Source organism: Choloepus didactylus, chromosome 10 (assembly GCF_015220235.1).
Source record: "Choloepus didactylus isolate mChoDid1 chromosome 10, mChoDid1.pri, whole genome shotgun sequence".
Taxonomy (NCBI): domain Eukaryota; kingdom Metazoa; phylum Chordata; class Mammalia; order Pilosa; family Megalonychidae; genus Choloepus; species Choloepus didactylus.
Genome location: NC_051316.1, coordinates 88,710,729 through 88,730,295, shown reverse-complemented (window position 1 = coordinate 88,730,295; position 19,567 = coordinate 88,710,729). Strand labels below are relative to the sequence as shown.

General features: G+C 46.4%; 1 protein-coding gene across 3 annotated transcripts in view; it reads right to left on the bottom strand.

The window, feature by feature from the left end:
• Positions 1-2,815: 2,815 nt before the first annotated feature.
• The window catches only part of AK8 (adenylate kinase 8), a 177,572-nt gene continuing 160,820 nt past the window's right edge, over positions 2,816-19,567 (bottom strand). The window contains exons 11-12 of one of the 3 annotated variants that reach the window (XM_037798289.1): positions 4,510-4,590; positions 2,816-3,335 (exon numbers count right to left, since the gene is read on the bottom strand). In XM_037798289.1, coding sequence (XP_037654217.1) covers positions 3,098-3,335; positions 4,510-4,590 — 319 coding nt within the window. In that variant the 3' untranslated portion in view covers positions 2,816-3,097. The remainder of the gene's footprint in view (positions 3,336-4,509; positions 4,591-19,567) is intronic. The other 2 variants (XM_037798290.1, XM_037798288.1) reach the window with 2 other exon arrangements.

Here is a 19,567-nt window from a genome sequence, read left to right as displayed (position 1 = left end):
ACTCCAGCCAGGCTGCCCAATTAGGCTGCAAGCCGAGGGCTCCAATTAGAAGAACCTAATTCATTCCCACATCCTCACAAGCTATGAGTAGGGCAGCTTTGCTATGCAAAACATCTGGAGGGGCTGCACGTCGCGGTGATTAAATGAATGCCCTTTGCTCCCACCGTTTCGGAGGGAGCGATCTACACGAGCAGGCGCATGTCGGGCTAACCCCGCGGACCACACCGGCCCCCGGCACACCCGAGGGGGCCGACCGTGACCCGCGCGCCTGCGAGCGCGCCGAGTGCATCTCAATGAAGCCCGCGGCGACCCGACGTCTACGGCGCCGCCGGAGCGGAACTAATATTCCGGCTGCGGGGACTGCAAGAAGCCAGCCGGCTACGGGGGGCGGAGATAAGTGCCGGCGAAATTTGTCAAAGTGAGCGCGTGGATCCTTCAGGATGCTGGCGCCTTGCAGTCGGGCCGAGCTCCCTGCAGGGCACCGCCGGCCGGGTCTCCTCCGCGGGGCCTGGCCGGGCGGAGGGGAAGGTCCGGGCTCTGCAAGCCGAAAAAACGCCCTCGGCAAGGCCGGCAGCAACAGCGGGGAAAGCAGGCGCGGAGTTCAGGAACCGTCTGCCACTTACCATCGTGCAGGCTTGGGCAAATTATTTGACTTCTCTGAGTCTCCGTTTCCACACCAAGGGATAACAATAGCACTGACCTCACAGGAAGTTGTGAGAGCTAATTAGAGATTAATGACTACATTTATTGAGCACTTGCTATATGCCAGGCCCTATTTGAAGCCCTTACATGTATTAACTCATTTCATCTTACAATAGTCCTCTGCGGCAGTAACTATTTGGTTCTCATTTACAAGAACCCAGAGAGGTTAAGTAGCTTGCCTAAGGCTGCACAGCTAGAAAGTGGCAGAGCCACCATGCGACCCAGGCTTTCTGGCCCCGTGCCCCATGCTCTTGGCACTGACACAACCCTGCCTCACCAAGTGGAGCATTCAGCAAGCGCAGCACAGACCTGGCACCCAGCTAACACTCAATAAGCCTTAAACTACTTGGAAGGGCAGACAGAGGAGGAAGAGAAGGAATATCGGTGTCAGTAACCCCAGAGAATGGGTTGTCCAAAATGTCATCTGCCTGGGCTGAGGAAGCATTAATCTGTTCTCTAAATAAACAAGTGGCTTACGATGTCTTTGGCTAAGGATTTACCTTCAAATGGTTTCTTGAGGGTGCTGGTTAAAGGAGACCACATTCTCTGGTACCTGGAATGACAGGCAGAGGGGGAGGGAGGGGATGAGGGAAGCACCTCCCCAGCCAGGCAGGGGCTGGTCCCTTTACATGTTTGCTGTCTCCTCTAATCTGAGGCTGCTGGGTGAGTGGGCAGAGTTTCATCACACAGCATGGAGCAATGGCATGTTTGTTACAGATGTGGTCTGTAACTGGGGCCCCACTCCTGGGGGACTTAATGGAGGCTACCTGAGCAGGTGCACATTGTCAGGATGAAGTTTCAGGGGAGAGACCCTCCAACCTGGACTGTGGGGGTGGGGGTATGGGTGGGCATAGAAGAACTGGGGCCTGGGCTGGGGAGGTGCCTGAAGGAGTTTCAGAAGTTACCACCCGGAGCTTCTACAGGGAGACAGGGTTGAGGGCTGAGCTGCTTCTGGAGAAAGGGCTCAGCCCCAGTGTGGCATAGTGGATGCTGAGGCTGGGCTGGGGCAGACCCTGGGTTCAACCTACCTGTGAACAGGGCCAGAAGCAGGGAGGACAGGGCTCTTGGCTGACATGGTGACTGGCTACCTTGGCCAGTGCCAGGGTTAGGTGTTTGCTGGAGGGGTGGGAGTGGGGGGACTCTGAGCAACTGCAGGCTTGAATGGGCTTTAGCCATCAAGCTCAGAGGTCCCCAAGCTTCTCAGCCCCAGAGGCTGGAACCCCCCTCTCAGGCCAGTCTGGCCTGGCCTCAGGCAGAGAGCACTAGTGGGGCCCAGAGCACCAAGTTCAGGTCTAGCCTTGGATCCAGGTCACCTTATGGAAGTCATTTACCCTCTTCTGTTGATGGGAAAAATGCCCAAATACCTACCAACAAGAACTTTTACAAAGGTAAAACAACATAATGGGAGGAGGGGGCAGGGAGCACATGCACGGTATCACTGGGCACAGTCAGCTTTGCAGACCCCAGAAAGGCTATTTCTTTCCACTTAATGTAACCCAAAGGAAGGCCCTCAAAGGCTCTAGCAAGACTTAAGAAACAGCTGATTGTATCCATAACTGTGCTGTCCAATAGAATAGCCACCAGTCACTTGTAGCTTGATTAAATTTAAATTACTGAAAATTAAATAAAATAAAAACTCAGTTCTTCGGTCACACTAGCCACATTTCCAGTGCTCAAGAGCCACATGTAGCAGGTGGCTGCCGTATTGCACAATGCAGACAGACAGCATGCCCATCACCGCAGAGGGTTCTACTGGACAGTGCTGCTCTAGAAAGGACGGCCTATTTAAAGCAGACTTTATTCTATCTCTATCTATCAATCATCTATCATCTATTCATCTATTATCTAAACATTTGCGAGAAGGTTGCATACATCATGCTTCTCTAACTCTTAATACTTCCAGATATATTTCCTAAAACAAGGACACTCATTATGCATCACCTTAAGTACAGCTATCAAGTTCAAGAAACATAAAATTGATATAAAACATTTACCAAGTGCTTACTTCGTGCCAGGCACCGAGCTAAAGGCTTTATCTGCATATCTCATTTATTCTCACAACAAACTTGTGCGGTAGGTATTATTATTGCTCCCTTTTGCTTGTGAGAAAAGAGAGGCTCCAAGGGTTTAAATGCCTTATCCAAGGGCACTCACTGTTGCTGGAGCCAGCACTCGTCCTGAGTCTGACTCCAGAGACCCAATCTACTTCACTGCTTCCCTGGTCTTTCCTGTCCTGGGTTTCTAGACCTCAAGACAAGGCCACTTTCCAGCCACATCACCCCAGGACACCTGAGACTACACCAGCATTCTTTTATTGGCTTGGTTGAGGTTTCCAGAAGATTAAGGTGGAGGGTTAACTTTGTTTCCCTGTGGGATTCTCCTTGCTCTGTGCCCATCAGAAAATTTTCTTGGGCAGGGGATTAATGATCCCACTCTCTATGTATTCAAAGACGGTGTACGGGTCCTGGTCTGCATTGATAGTAATGGCATCCACATAGAACTCCTCCAGCTCAGCAGAATTCCTGTAGAACAGATCCATTTTGAGCTTGACCTGCTCTTCAGCATCCTTTGGGTTTTGCAGGAGACGGGCCTGGATCTCCATGGTTGGAGGCGGCTTGCACATGAGGTGGTACCTACAAGAGAGGAGGGGAAACAGGTCACCCATGGTCCAGCCCAGAGGGCAGGGGAGAAGGTGACGTCTGTTCTATTGTTGACCAGGTTGATGTGCCCCATCTTCATCATCAGTTACCATTTACAGTGCACCTGCTGTATGCACACCCTCAGCTGGAACCTGGGGTTACAGAGAGAACCAAGATATGGCCCCTGCCCAGGGGAGAGAGATACAGGTCAATAATAGCAGGAGGGAAGAAAATAATAATATAGTAAGTGCCAGATGCCTTTCTTTCTTTCTTTCCCTTCCTTTCTTCTTCATTCCTGTATTAAGCATCTTCTGTATGTATGGCATTATATCCGTTGTTGACAATGTAATACAAGACAAATGTTGACTCTGTCTTTATGGAGTGCATAGTCAAGTGGAGGAGTGGAACATTATGCAAGTCGTAGCAACAAATGTGAGCCAAGATGACAGTCACTGTCATCGACAGCCACTGTTGGGAGAGGCCCCCAGGGCAGGACAACATGGAGGCCATAGTACTTGACATTGGTCTGCTTAGGATGCCCCCTGGCAGGGAGGATAACAGATCAGGCCTATGTTTTAGAAAAATCCTGATATTTCCTTCCTACTTCACCCACTCTTTTCCTGCATCCCTACCCGGAAAATGTGGTCCTGGTTACTGGGGAGGATGGAAGAGTCTGCCTCTTTGCAATTTAGGGGACTTTAAAGTGTGTCTCAACATGAACACAGTAATTATATTTGGTCAGAATGCAGAATGAAATTCAGAATTTACCTCCTGTAACTATGGAAAGGCTTGAAGGTGAACTGGTTCCATGCACCTGTGTTTGTACAAGCAACTACCCGTGGGACATATCACAGTGAGCACAAAGGCCCTGTGCAGGACACAGATGACACCTACCTGGGGCATCCATCTCACATTTGGGGACCCCGGGAGAGAGTATGATACCAATGCATCGCTGTAGAGCCTAGGACAGTAATTTCCTGGTTACTCTTCCAGGCAAAGAAGGTCAAAAGGGTCCAGAGGTGCTTGTTTAATAAACTCCCTTTCTGGAGTCTTTTGCCATTAGTCACCAGGCTTATGCCTGGAGCTGTCCTACCACGGTATTGGTCAGACAGACAGAGATGAGGCTCCTCAGCTGGGGATAGTCAAGCACTAGGGACCTGGCACAAACCTTTCTCCTGTGACTGGATCAGTTCTTCTCAGGGTCAGCCGCTCAATGACAGAATCCAATGGCACATTTAGGAAAAACACCCTATGGGGAAAGAATAAGCACCGCAGTCAGCTGGAGAGAACCCCAGGCTGGAGGCTTCTCAACCCAAGGCCAGGGATTTCATCATCCCCCACCCCGTGCTTGAGCAGGGTGGTCGAGAACCATCCCTCAGGAGCTCCAGAGTTCCAAACTCTTGGAGGTAGCCAGGGGGAAATGCAGGGCAGGAGGCCTCCATGCTGTGGCTGCTCTACACTCCCAATTCAGTGACTGCTCCCAGCCCCCATCACTCCTGGGGCAGGACCTGGAGAGGCGTCCTTGGGGCGAGCTGCAGGGGAGGAGACGCCCCTGTCCTTGCCGGCAGAGAGCACGCTCTCTGGAGTCAAACAGACTTGGGTTAGGATCTCACCTCCACCACGAACTTGCTGCAAGATCTTGGGCACTAACTTAACTTCTCAGACTCAGTTTCCTCAACTGTAAAATGGAGATAATAATAGTTCCTGGTCTTGAAGATTTAATGAAATAAAACGTATAACAAGCTTAGCTCAGGGTTTGCACATTCTCAGTGCTCAAAGTGGCAGCTATTATTATGATTTTATCATTATAACTGGTAACTCTTCTTGAAAGTTCAGACCTCTTGACGGCCCGTGTGCTCCTTGGGGAAGTAGAGTTGGTTGTTCTCAGCTTTCTCACTTTCTGTTCCACAAAGGAACCCTGGTCCCGAGGGAACAGGACACTCATAGTGAACAAGCCCATCTCAGAAACCAGACAAAAAGACAAACTGTTCACGTCTCTTGATAACACAAGTAGGCTCAGTCTACTGGGAGTGTCTGGGAATGCATCTCCTAACCTGCTAGTTCAAAGGGCTTAAACCTCCCCACCCCTCTCTGGCAATAGAACTCTTTCTTCAGATAAAAGCTTAGGAGAGCAGTTCTCAATTAGGGTCAATTTTGGCAATGTCTGGAGACATTTTTGATTGTCACAACCGGGGAGGGGAAGCTACTGGCTAGCGGGTAGAGGCCAGAGATGCTGCTAAACATTCTGCAATGCACAGGACATCCTCCCTCCCCCCAGCAACAAATTACCCAGCCCAAATGTCAATAGTGGTAAGGTTGAGGAACTCTGTCTTAGGATAAAGTGTGAACAAATGGTACAGACAGATGCTCAGCTTGGGGGGTGGGGTGGGTATTGGGGTGGGGGGTTGGAGATCCCAGTGTTCAGCTGGCCCCTGCCTGCAGATCAAATTTACACCCTTGCTTTCTACCTTTAAACCATCTTGGTTTTTTGATTTGATTAATAACTTCTAGAATATTCCCTTGCTCATTTGCTATTTACTCATTCACCCTTTAATTAATTCATTCACACATGTATTGAGTACCTACTGTATTCCAGACACTGTAGTAAGCTCTGGTGTTTACTAGTTCATTATATAGAACTTGTACACTATATTTAATAAAGTTGTCATTGTTGACTCCAGGGTTCTATAACTGATGTGTGCAATTTCCATTGGGGATAACATCAGTGACAACAACATCAGTGACAACAACATCAGTGGCAAACACTCCCTGTGCACCCAAAGCCTCATATTCAATTTACTTTCAAGTGTATAAACTCAGGTCACAAGCACCTCTAAGAAGGCATAAGAGAAACACATAAACTAGATTTCCTACCTTCACTCTTAGGATGGAAACCTTTTTAGACAGATACTCTGCCTCCTCCAAGTTAGTGAGCAAAGGAAGCCCTTCCCTGTCTGACCGATTCTTGGAATTCACCAGATTGGTGGAGCAGCTGCTAAGAGGCCAAGCTTCGGTGGGTCACATGAGACACTGGTCCCCAGGGGCTCCGGACCAGCCTGTCAGGCCCAGGTACCACCTAGTATGGCCAGAGTAATAACAGGCCCCAAACCAGTGTCCTGCCACACCAGCAGGTGCTCAGGAACTAGTTGTAAAGGAATGAATAAATGAATGAATGGTATATAGTCCTAATGTTCTATGTAAACACTTTGCCTACTGCCCAACTTTTTTCCGTTCCCAACAAAAACCTCAACTAACTAGTAGAGTTGAGAATACAAGGGTTGGAAGGGATTTTGGGCATATGGTTCCCTAATTCCCAGGGACCAGGTGCATCAGAATCCCCTGGAGAATAGAGCCCTTGTCCAGAAATGCTGATTCAGCAGGTACTGGATGAAGCCCAGTATTCCTCCGGTGATTGGCATCTGCTGCCTTGAAGAACAACTGGGTCAGGGATTCTGAACCAGGGACCCCTGCAGGTCCTGTGAACCCCTGGAAATTATACACAGACTGTTGCCTACATGTGAGAATGTATGTTTTTCTGGGATGGGTGGGTCTGTGCTTCTCATCAGATTCTTAAAGAGGTTCTGGTTCATAAAAATGATTATGAATTACTGGCCTGGGCCAAACCTCATGCTTTATGGGGAGATGAATGGCCCGTTCATAGCAGACAGGGAGTAGGTGGCAAAGCTGGGGCTGCCTCTGATCCTATACACTGTCCTCATACTTGCTGCTTCCCTTGGCTTGTAGATGCCCATTAGTTTTCCTGACTTCCTCTGGAAAGCCACCCTTTCTCACTCTCATCCCTATGGCTCGGTTGGAGCTAACTCACCCCCTGGCTGCAGGACTGGACTGGAGGTCCAGATGTGGCCAGTTCAAGAGTCAGCTTCTCTTGGCCACAGGGATTGATTCAGAATGTGAGGCTGATCCAAGCCCGGCCAGTGAGGGGCTGCTCCAGTACTTGCACAAGAGGAAGGAACTACATCTCTGCTGGAGATGCTACGCTGATGGACTGTAAGCCTGGGGTTGCCTGGGTCCTGCACTCAGAGAGAGCCTACCCAAGAACAACGCCCACCAAGAGATAATGTGCCAGTATGAATGTATTATGTCCCCCCAAACGCCATCATCTTTGATGTAATCTTGTGTGGGCAGACCTATCAGTGTTAATTAGATTATAATTCTTTGAGTGTTTCCATGGAATGTGCCCCACCCAACTGTAGGTGATAACTCTGATGAGATTATTTCCATGGAAGCGTGGCCCCACCCATCAGGGTGGGCCTTGATCAGTGGAGCCATATAAATGAGCTGACAAACAGAAGGAGCAAGCTGCTACAGCCAAGAGGGACACGCTGAAGAATGCGCAGAAGCTGAGAGAGTAGCTGCAGATGAGAGACAGTTTGAAATTGGCTGTTGAAAGCAGACTCTTGTTCTGGAGAAGCTGAGAGAGGACAAACACCCCAAGAGCAACTAAGAGTGACATTTTTGAGGAACTGCAGACTAGAGAGGAACGTCCTGGGAGAAAGCCATTTTGAAACCAGAACTTGGAGCAGATGCCAGCCACGTGCCTTCCCAGCTAACAGAGGTTTTCCGGACACCATTGGCCATCCTCCAGTGAAGGTACCTGATTGTTGATGTGTTACCTTGGACACTTTATGGCCTAAAGACTGTAACCGTGTAACCGAATAAACCCCCTTTATAAAAGCCAATCCATTTCCGGTGTTTTGCATTCCGGCAGCATTAGCCAACTAGAACAGATGGCAAGAGATGTTGTTTGGGCACTGGATCAAGCTGTGCCTGCAGCCAAATAACCCTCAACATTTCACTGACATGAATATATCAATCTCTCTTTTGCTTATGATGGTTTGAACTGGGTTTCCTGTCACTGTTACCCAAAGGGTACCTAATACATACACCCTGTCTCTCCAATACCACTTGCTTCCAGAAAATTAACTTAAAATGAAAAAGAAAAAGTGAGTTCCTGTGCCAAATACTCTTTTTCTTTCAAGGCCAGCTTCTCCCACTGCCTTTCTTCTCCCTCTCTCAATTTTCCCATGCTGTTTGCTGAGGTTCATTTCTTCCAAGTCACCAGGAAGCCCCTTGCTAGTGCCTGATGAAAGCTCCCTGCTGCCCCTCCACAAAGCGCACACAACAGTTTCACAGCAGCCTGGTGGAGCCGGGAGCCACGAAAATCCACTTCTTCCCTGCACATGGTCTCGATAATGACTTCCGTTCACAACGTGCCGCAAAATAACAGCCACCAAATAAAACATGCGAGATCGGGGAGCGTCTAAACACAGGGAGTGCAGGCATTTCAACGTGCTTTTATCCCTTATGCTCTGAACATGCTGGCCCCCCCTGCCTACCCCCATTATTTGTGAGGCCCAAGAGCAACACCAAAACACGGCTGTCACCGTGCCTGGCGGCTGACGGTGCCTCTCTCGATGCCGACGCCAGTAGAAAGGAAGCCAGTTTGGAAATCCCTGATAATTGATGCTGCTTCATAAACAAACAAGCCCCAGTTGAAAGATTTTTAACCCAGCATATCAAGACTGCTTGTCGTCATTCAAGGGAATGGCTCGTGAAAGGCTGGCAAGATCAGAAGCACAAGGACACCAAATTGGGACTTGAAGCCTGTCGCTGGGAAAAGGAGAGAGCTGTGTTTCCATACTGGAAGCTTCTGATTATCCAGGCTCATGGCACCACGTGTGAAAGCCAGGTGGTGGGGTGCAATGGGGGAGTGCAAGCATCTCTGCTGAGATATGCTGCCCATGCTCCCCCCGACCTCCTGTTTTTATGCTTTCTGCTACTCATTTGCAACACAGCCAGGAAAGGGAGAAAGGTTAAAGCAAAGAAAACAAAGAATACTCAAAGCCGAGTGTGCTGAGCAGAGACACTTCCAGTTTGTGAGTGTAGGGGGTGAATGGACCAACTAGGGGTGGGAGCTCCACCTGCCTCTGGGATTGTGGAATTTCAGACTGGTAGGTGCCTCTGAAGGACTCTAATTCCTCACTACTCAAAGTGGGGTCCCTGGACCAACAGCAACAGCACCCCCTAGGAGCTTGTTAGTGACACAGGACCTCAAGCCCACCTGCAGGCCCACTGAATTGGAATCTACATTTTAACGAGATCCATAGTGCTTTGTAGGCACATTAAGGTTGGAGAAGTGCTCTCTGATCCAGTGTTGCCTATACTTGTCTAATGTTAAGAATCATCTGTAGGACTTGTCTAAAATACAGATTCCAGACACTACCACCACCCCCCAACCCCACCTCCCCAGATCTACTGAATCAAGTCTTTGGGGGTGGGGGTGGGGAGCAGCTAGGAGATCCGTATTTTTAAATCAGCAGCTCTGGTGCTCAGGCAGGTCTGGGAACCACGGCTCTGGCCCAGTGGCTCTCACCCTTGGCTGCACTCTAGAATCATCTGGGGAGCTTTAAGAATACTGAGGCCTGCAGGGCTCCACCTCTAGAGTCTGATTTAATTGGTCCACTAAGGCCTGGGAATGGGGATTTTTAAAAGCTCCCCAAGCAAAATGTGTAGTAGGGGTTGAGAACCACCTCTCTGAATCAAATCTGATCCATGTACAAGATGGGGAAACTGAGTCCCAGAGAAGTGGGGGACTCATAGTGCATTACCCTGGGCTTTGGTGTCAGATAACCAATGAAAGCCGGCATCTCCTAACACTGCCACATCATGCCCCAGTCTGGCCACACTTCTTGAGGCTTTGTTTGGGCCTTGAAGCTTATCCCCTGCTTCAGAGCTAAGTTCACTGGAAAATTGAGGACTGGAATTCCTTCTGGACCCATGGTTAGATGTGGTAATCTTGAGAGACATGATATATAATCACTGGCTTTAAATACAGCATCAATCCTTCCCAGAAGCCAGGACTTACCCTCATTGGCCTCTTAATCTCAACCAACAAGCCTCTACTATGTGCAAAACCCTATACAAAGCACTATGGTGCAGTTACCAGATATTATGATGGAAGACAGGGGAAGGTGGAAGGTGGTTTTCTGGCCTTGAAGAAACTTACCACAGGATGAGGTTCTAAATACATACAAGTACACAAATAAATGGATGGACAAAAAATATGAACCGTCTGATAATATTAATTCTACATAAACTCTAATGCCATGCCTCACCAACTCTTTAAAAAATAGAAGACTTTATTTTATGAGGCAGCCTTTCCCTGACACCAAAAACCAGACAAAGATACCAAAAATAAAAACACTACAGACTAAAATCCCTCATAAACATATTAGCAAACGGAATCCAGAAATCTGCAAATAGAATAATACATGACAAACAAGTGGAGTGTATCCTGGGAATGCAAGGCTGGTTCAATATTTGAAAGTCAACCAGTATAATCTACCATATTAACAACCTAAAGAAGAAAAAATAGATAATCATATCAGTTGATGCAGAAAACCATCTGACAAAATTTTACATCAATTCCTGATTTAAAAAATAATCTTTCAGCAAACTAGAAACAAAAGGGAACTTCCTCAGACTGATAAAGGGCATCTACAATAACTTACAGCTAACATCGTAACTAATGGTGAAAGACCGAATGCTTCCCCCCAAAACTGAGAGCAAGGCAAGGACGTTGACTCTCACTACTCCTGTTCAAATCATACTGGAAGTCCTGGCTAGTGCAACAATGGAGAAAAAGAAACCACAGGCATACAGATTGAGAAAGAAGACATAAAATTGTCTATTTGCAGATGATAAGACTGTCTAAATAGAAAGTCCCAAAGACTCTTCATAAAAGCTACTAGAACTAATAAGTGAGCTTAGCAAAGTCAGAGGATATAAAGTCAATATACAAAAAAAAGACTTTCTATATACTAGCAATAAGCAATTGGAAATTGAAGCAGAAAAGTATAAAAATATAAAATACATGTAACTCCTACAAAATGTGTATGAGATCTGTATGCTGAAAACTATAAAACACTGATCAAAGAAGTCAAAGAAGACTCAAATGGAGAACTGAACCATATTCATGGACTAGGAGTTTCAATACTGTAAAAATGTCAGTCCTGCTCGATTTGATCTATAGATTCAATGCAACCAACCAAAATTCCAGCAAGGTATTTTGAAGATTCTAAATAAGCTGTCTAAAATTTACACGGAAAGGAAAAGGAATTGGAATAGCTAAAACAATGTTGAAAAACAACAAGATGATTTCAAGACTCACCACAAAGCTACAGTAATCAAGAAAGTGTGGGTGTTGGTGAAAGAATAGACACAATGCAAAGGAGCAGGACAGAGTCCAGAAACAGATCCATACAAATACGGCCAACTGATTTTCGACAAAGGCAATCGTAAGGAGAAAGAATGGTTCTCAGCCAATGGTGAGGAAACAATTGGAAAACCATATACAAACAAACAAACAAACAAACTTGATCCATATCTCACACCATATACAAAAATTAACTAAAAATATCTCATAGACCTAAATGTAAAACTTAAAACTGTTAAACTTCTAGAAGAAAACAAAAGACAATCTTTGTGACCTTGAGTTAAAGATTTCCTAGATGTGACACCAAAAGCCTGATCCATAAAAGAACAAAACTGATAAGTTAGATTTATTAAAAGTCTAACTATTAAAAACAACTGTACTTCCAAAGACATTTTTAAGAAAATGTAAGACAAGCCACAGACTGGAAGAAAATATTTGCAAAACACATATCTGATAAAGGGGTTGTATCCAAAATACATAAAATGGGAACCATAGATAAAACAAATGAATCCACATACCAAAGGAGGCACAATTAGATCCCTTACTTTCTTAGAATTCCCAAATTTGATATTCAACTTGGGAAAGTGTGGTCTAAGAACACAAGTTTCCTGAAAAAAAGGCTCAAACTGCCTTCTCTTTCCCCAATTCTTTCAGAACCTGGAGGGCTGTGTTGGGTGGTATGTCTGGGGTCCAGTGCTGCTCTCTGTGCTTTAAATGAGTCTGTCACACAGAGCCCCTTTGGGGGCTGAAATATACACCCGGGCACCCCCTGCAGCCGATTCTCTGGCTGTGGTATAATCATGGGGGTCTTTTCTCAAAGGAGATTTTGCAGTTGAAGCAAGGAACCAGAGAGAAAGGAAAACCACAAAGAAAAATGTAACATTACACCACAGATTAACACTTAGAATGGTCCACTTATCTTTAAATGAAATGTGATTTCTGTGAGACATCAGAGAGATGATGTAACATTCAAGCCAAATCAGTCTTCGCACAGTTCTAACGTGAGGGACATTCACGAAGCACAGAGCAGGAGTAATCATTTTGTGTAGAAGTGTCCATGTAGTCTAAAGGTAGAGACAGCATCCATATCTAGAAATGACTACATTTGGAGATGGCAGTGAGGAATGGGCAAGTGTTAGAGAAAGCTCATCTGAAGGAATGGTGGAAGTGAACTGAGAGTTGGGGGAATAAAAGGGACTCTGGAGAAACTAGACAGAATGTGCAAGTGAATAAGGCCTGGATTACCAAAAAATAAAAAGTCCAGCCTTGGAGGTCTGTTCAGTTAAGTCACCTGTAGAAGGATACACCAGGTGTGAGCTCTCTGAGGGCGGGAGCTGGAACTGCCTTGTCTGTGCTCTCTCCTTAGTGTCTGTCAGATGCTAAGTGCTAAATAAACATCCAGTGAATGGGTGAATGTACTCGAGTAAGATGTCACGGGAGGCCCAATTCCATCTCACAGAAAAGCACCCCATCAGTTGACTGGGCTCAGCAAACTGGTCCTCCCAGCAGGCTACAAAGTTTCCATGACAGTGGTTGTAAAAGATCATGCACAGGAGATGTGAGAGAGAGAACAACAGTGGAAAGTGTTTGGACACAGGGACTGCCTGGAGCCAGGAAAAACTCTGGCCAGAATTTTAAAAGCTCTGCTTTCTATTTTTTTTTTTTTCTCTGACAGGAGTCCAATTTGAAAAATAAAGGCCAAATATCCCAACCTCCTTTTAAAACCCCATGCATCGTGCCTCCTGCCCTTAGGTAGCAGCTGCATGTCCCCTCGCTTGTCCTCCCTCACTCCTTAAAAAAAAAAGAGGCTCCTGCTGGCCATTTCTTGTTAAAACTGTGAATAATTGATAGCAGCAAATCTACCCCAGCTGTGTCTAAAATCTCTCCAGGGGCAAGAAAAACACTCTATGACTGTCATTAACTACTAAATTAGCAAGCACTCCTGGCAGTTTACAACAAGTCATACAAAATGCAGCAGTCTGGTTTAAGAAGAATGACCCAGGGATCAAATTCCTGCATAATCGCTTTCCATTTTAAAGTAATCTTAAAATTGCTGCCTCCTTCACTACTGGGAAGAAAGAGACTAATCCTTCTGCCACTGCCACCTAGACACTCACCAGACAACAACGAAATGCAAATCAGGGGAAGTCAGAAAGTTCTGCAAACTCTTCGCAAAGAGAAAGGCAAATTAATTTAAGGCAAGGAATTTAAGGTAGACAAGTAGAAAGTCAGCCAGAAGCAAATCCCTTCACAGACTCACCAGGTGGATCTAAGGGCTCCTGGCCCATCCTCGGGGTGAGGGAAGTAAAGGGGGGTCTGGTAAAGGTCGGAGTTGTGGAACAGATCCTTCTGGAAAGGCCTCCCCCAGTGCATGTCACTCACAAGCACGTCAAGGTATTTGCAAGACTTGTGTCAGCTTTGAGTCAGGAAACACTGTCTGTGCATGAGACACCATGTCCTTAGGACCCGGAAGCCAAGCCAACAAGATGCAAGACGGGTTCTAAGCCCTCGCCAGGCCTTCATAATTTTTAAGTGCTTTAACGTGGGCAGTTTTCATGTCCTCAAGTCTATTTCCAATGACGGTTCAGACTCTTTTTTTTTTTAAATTACTTTTAGGGCCAAGTGCCAGCTTTTCTGTTCTATTTAGTCAGTACAATTTGGTACCAGCCTTAACTCAGACAGCCATAATAGAATGCAAACAATACTTTGCTCGGACCACTATCTTGCTACCCCAACAAAACTCTCACGCATTTCTAGTCAAAAATGAGATGGGGGAATTTCTGGAACTTTTCCCCTGGGGGACCCTCCTCTCTTTGGAGATAGTTTCTAAAGGAAGTTACAGGCCAGGGAGATTGGGCAGAGTTCTATTTCAGAGTCCAGAAACACACTTGGTTATTTGTGAATGCTCTTGCAAATAAATCACACCACAGAAATATGTTCATGATATAGTAATGGAAAAAAAAATCAGGTTACAAGTCAGGAGGTAGGGTTTGAGCCTATTTAAAAAATGTGCAGAAAATAAGACTGGAATGTTAAGACTATTCCTGGGTGGAGAAATTCTGGTTGATTCTTATTTTCTCTTTTTAGCTCCTTTACATCTTCAGAACTTTTGACAATATATTTTATGACTTTAGTAAGGAGAAACAAAACTAGAGTTCTTTTTCAAAAGTCAGCTTCCGTTAACCTGGGAAACAGGGAAGGAAAAACTGTTGTGTGTGTGTGTGTGCAATGGCCCAGACTTATCGGAGTCATGGCCAGGCTCCGAGAGAGGCAGGGCAGGTGTGGCTGATGGAGGTGGAGTGATAAAATAGTGGCAGAAGAACAAGATCCTTGCAGTGGCAGGGTGGTTTTGAATCCGTAAAGTGCATTGTCTTATTTTGTATTCACACAGTGGTTTGGCAGTAAACCAGGTCCGGGGGATGGGGGTGGGCAGCAGGGCAGTGAGGGGCAGGGGTGAAGCGAGTGGAAATCCCTGATGCCCAGCATGGCCGGTTTCAAGCTGCCAACTTGACTTCAATGCATATGGAGTTGAGAAGAGATGTGTACAGTCAGCTCTCACCAGTGGTACAGGTGGTTCCAGCCCCTGCCACAGCAGCCCCCTGAGGCAGAGAAGGGACTCCTGTTCTCATCTGATGGTTGAGAGTGCTGGTCTCAGGTAGCCAGTGTCCATCAAGTACTTGTGTTTTAAGCCAGGTACTGTAAACATATCATTCTATTTAATGCTCACAGTACCCCTATGAGGTATAGGAAATAGTATTATACCTGCTTTTCAGATGAGGAAACAAACAGGGCTGCAGAAAGAGTAGGCACTTGCACAATGTTATACTGCTGATCAGTGGCAGAGACTTGAACCCAGAGCTGTCTGCTCCCAAATCCATTCCCCCAGCCTCCGTGCTATACTGTCTCTCTCCATCACAGAGATCCTCTTGGACTGAGTGACCATATGTGGTGGGCTGAGTTATTTGCTTTGAGCCATCTCCAGATGTGCAAGACATGGAACAGAGACTTTTTGGGAGTGGAATGGAAAGAGAGTAAAGATTCCTCAGAACACAAGGGATGAGCAGGCCTGTGGAGAAGAAGCCACAAAGTGTGAGGATTAGCCTGAGAACCCCTTGGTTTGCTCCTCACTTGCATTTGGAGGTAAAGAACAGGGACCTGTATCTCAGAGCTGGAAGAATCCTCACCCCGTCTGGGACCACATCCTTCACCTTCATGGGAAGCCTGACTGTGGGACCCCACCGAGGCCATGAAAAATGTGGCAGCTTACTGGCCATCTTCACCCTGAGGGCTACACTCTCAACCAAATGCATTTGGATAATTAACTGCTAAGCTGGGAAGGTGGGGGGGGTGCAGGACAATTAATAGATCCTGCCCTCAACCCCTCTGGTGTCCAGTGAAACACTTCTTTGAGGTGGTATCCAGTGTGTTTGTCCTATACTCAGCCTTGGTATACCAGATGTAGAAGACTGTGGCATGGGGACCCCAGTCCCGGCCTGAAGACCGTCACTCCCATCTGCCTGTCCCCAGCCAGGCACTTGGCACCTGTCACCTGGTGGTCAAACCTTCCCTGCCATGTGGGTGGGAATGCCCTTTTCTCTCATTCTCTGCTGGATTATGGGCACATTGAAGCACCCACTGCAAGACTGGTCAGGTCATAGTGCCATCTTGCCCAGTGACTTTTAGCCTTTCTATGTGTGGCACAGAAGTACACTCTAGAAACTTCTGGCCAGGGTCTTTTCCAGGCTGTGGAAGCTGTGTCCCCACTCTACCCAACATTGCTCTCTCACTCGCATCCCTCATGCCCACATGCACTCACTGAGTCAGTAATCATTACAAGGCACTCATCTTTGCAGAATCACAGTGGCTCTTAGTGGCCACGGGGGCATCCACACTTATCCTGCCCTTTTCCGTTGGTTGCCCTTCAGCTCCGGGTCCATATTTGAAAGGGCCTGTCTCACTCCCCAGATGTTCTTCTCTTGTGTGCACATGAGACAAGGTTCCCACATGTTCCTATAAACCCACCATATCTTGGGAACCTTCTACCTCTTACTAATAGCATTTATAACCACACCAACAACCTGCTGGCTCAGAGTTCCCTCTGACAGGGGAAACATGGATCGAACGTTGGTGGTGAGCTTGTTGAAGGGTCTGAAGTATACCTGTGTGGACACCAATTAAGATCCATTAGTAGGCAACTGCCTCAGAAGAACATCTGGGTTGGTGAACATTTTGTCGGTGTCCTTTGTTATAGCAGGCATGGAGAAGTGCCATTTGGATTCCTGTTCAAGAAAGAACTTGCGGACCAGGTGCAAGGAGTGTGGTCAGCTGAGAGCCTCCAACTGCAAGTGTCTTCATGGTCAACAGATTTTTTTTAATATCTGTATTGAGATATAGTCACATGCCATAAAATTCTTCCCTTTAAGGTGTACAACTCAATGGTTTTTAGTATATTCACAGAGTTTTGTAATCATCACCACTATCTAAGTTTAGAACATTTTCATCACCCCAAAAAGAAACCATGTACCCATTAGTAGTCACTCTCCATTCCCTCACCCCCAGCCTTGGGCAACCATTAATCTACTTCCTGTCTCTATGGATTTGCCTTTCTGGACATTTCAAATAAATGGAATCATACAACATGTATTTTTTTGTGTGTCTGCCTTTTTTCATTCCACTTGATGTCTTCAAGGGTCATCCATGTTGTAGCATTTATCAGAACTTCATTCCTTTTTATAGTTGAATAATATTCCATTGTCTAGATAGCTCACATTTACAAAATCTAACTAAAGGTTGATAGACACTTCAACCTAAGTTTTTGAGCCAAGGTCACACTCTTCTAAGGACAGCCCCCAGCCAGTGACTGAGCAAGGCTGTGGTCCCAGGGCCTTGCCATTCTGCCCATTGCGAGACTCCTTCAGCAGGCAGCCTTTGCTCGGGAGCTCCTCGTTGATCAACAGACTTGATCATTCTGCATTGTGATCTTTCGGCTCCTCCTGCCCAGTCCTACCTGGGCCCCTTCTCCTGGCACAGGTGTTACTCCTCAATAATCCTTTTGTACTCCTGAAAGTCTGCTTCCTGGAGAAACCAACCTGTCGCATATGCCGTGAAAGGAACCAAGAGCCATATGGCAGTCACTCCCCATTAAAGTGAACTGTGATTTCCTATTTTGTTGTCTGCCTCTCCCATTAGACTATCAGCTACTTAAGGGAGGGTAAGCAGAGCATACCTGAAGCAGAGAGGAGAAGGGCATGGTTAAGACAAGGGCTCTGAGGTCAGAAATACCTGGAGTCACATTCCAGCTTTACCTTTCACCTTACTGTGAACCAGTCATTGTATCCTTCCACATCTCCTTTTATGAGGTCAAGAAAAGTATTTCACAAGGTAGTTTTAGGGAGTAAATATGATAATCCATTTAAAGTGCTTAATACATAATAATTATGTAGAATACCCAAGTGAGCCTGCATATCTGGCACTTTCTAAGACTTGACCTATATTAGGTCATCCAAGCTTAAAGGCAGGGAGCATGAGCATCTCCATCATAACAGATGAGGAAACTGAGAGAAAGAACTTATCCAAGTTCCCCGGCTAGAAAGTGGCAGAGTCAGAATTCAAACCTAGGTGGCCTGGCTCCGGTGTCTGCACCCTTGACCACAGCGCGCCATTGTGAATCTGCTGAACAAAGGAAGGATGTCTTGGTTTCCCACTGCTCAGCACAAACAACAAACTCAGGAACTGTGGTTTAGCTTTAGTTCTGTGGGGTGGTGCTGCACAGAATCCCAGGTTCAGAGCCAGCTGGAGTCACTTTTTCCACTTTAAGCAGATCATCTGAAAGGGATTTGAGGCAGGAAATGGGACAGATGCTCTGCCAAGGAGGTTCCTGCCATTTGTCTTCGCTCTCAGCCTGAACTGCCATGGATAGGTGAATTACATTTCGAGGTTTCCTTTCTCAAAGCCAGGTCTCTCCATCTGTGACAAATGCTGTATAAACATCTGTCTCTGGTAAAATGTTACCTAAGCACACTCCAACATTCCTTGGCCACAGCATGTCTCTACCCATGGCCAGATTCTCTACCCTTGATTGTCCACTGTATTGTTTCAAGGTGCTGCAGAGAAGTCTTTGTTTCAGCCCTATCCTCAGGTGGAGTTTTCCTCCATGAATCTCTCCATCTAAAAGAGTTTTACTTCTTCACTTCAATTTTAATCCTTTGCCTCTCATTAATCATCATCATCAACCAAGCAAAACTTTCTTGATACTTAACACGCCAGACACATGTACTAAGCAAGTTACACACGTGTTGTCTCATTTACTCCTCATAAGAAGCACATGACTCAGCTACTGTGATCATGCCCAATTCATGGATGAAACAGCTCAGGCCCCCAAAAGGTTATGGGACGTCTCCAAGGCCAGGTCTATTGCTAGGAACAAGCTGCCCTGCTACCTTACTATATGTAAAATAATTTTGCTTCACCCCCTGAAATTGTTAGAGCATTTCTGAAGTCTCTGATGAAAATCAGGGAATGAAAAGCGAACTGTGAAGCAATTTAGGAGGAGAGCTAGTAGGGGTGGGAGAAGGGAAGGAACACTGCTTATATGCTCCCACCCTACAAGGTCCACTGTGGCCTTCGAGCCAAGGCCACAACCTCATCTGTGTCCATCATGTAAGGGGCACCCTGGCTCCCTGGAAAGGTGGAACTCATTCCTCAGTCGCCTTACCAAGGAAACCAGGCACAGCTGCCTTTCGGAGTAAAAGATAAATAACGTGGATTCCTAAAGACCCTTCATTGCCAACCACAGCTGTCTTGCCTAAGGAATCCACCACTGTGCACGTTAAACCCACACTTTAATTACTCCAAAATTATGTTAAATCCTTGCATAAATATTGCAGTGGCATCCTCAAAAGAATTTCATTACAGAAAGTTGGGTTGCCGCCAGCGCACTTGTTTTAAAAGTAAGAGGAGAATAGACAAATGCAACAAAGATATATATTGT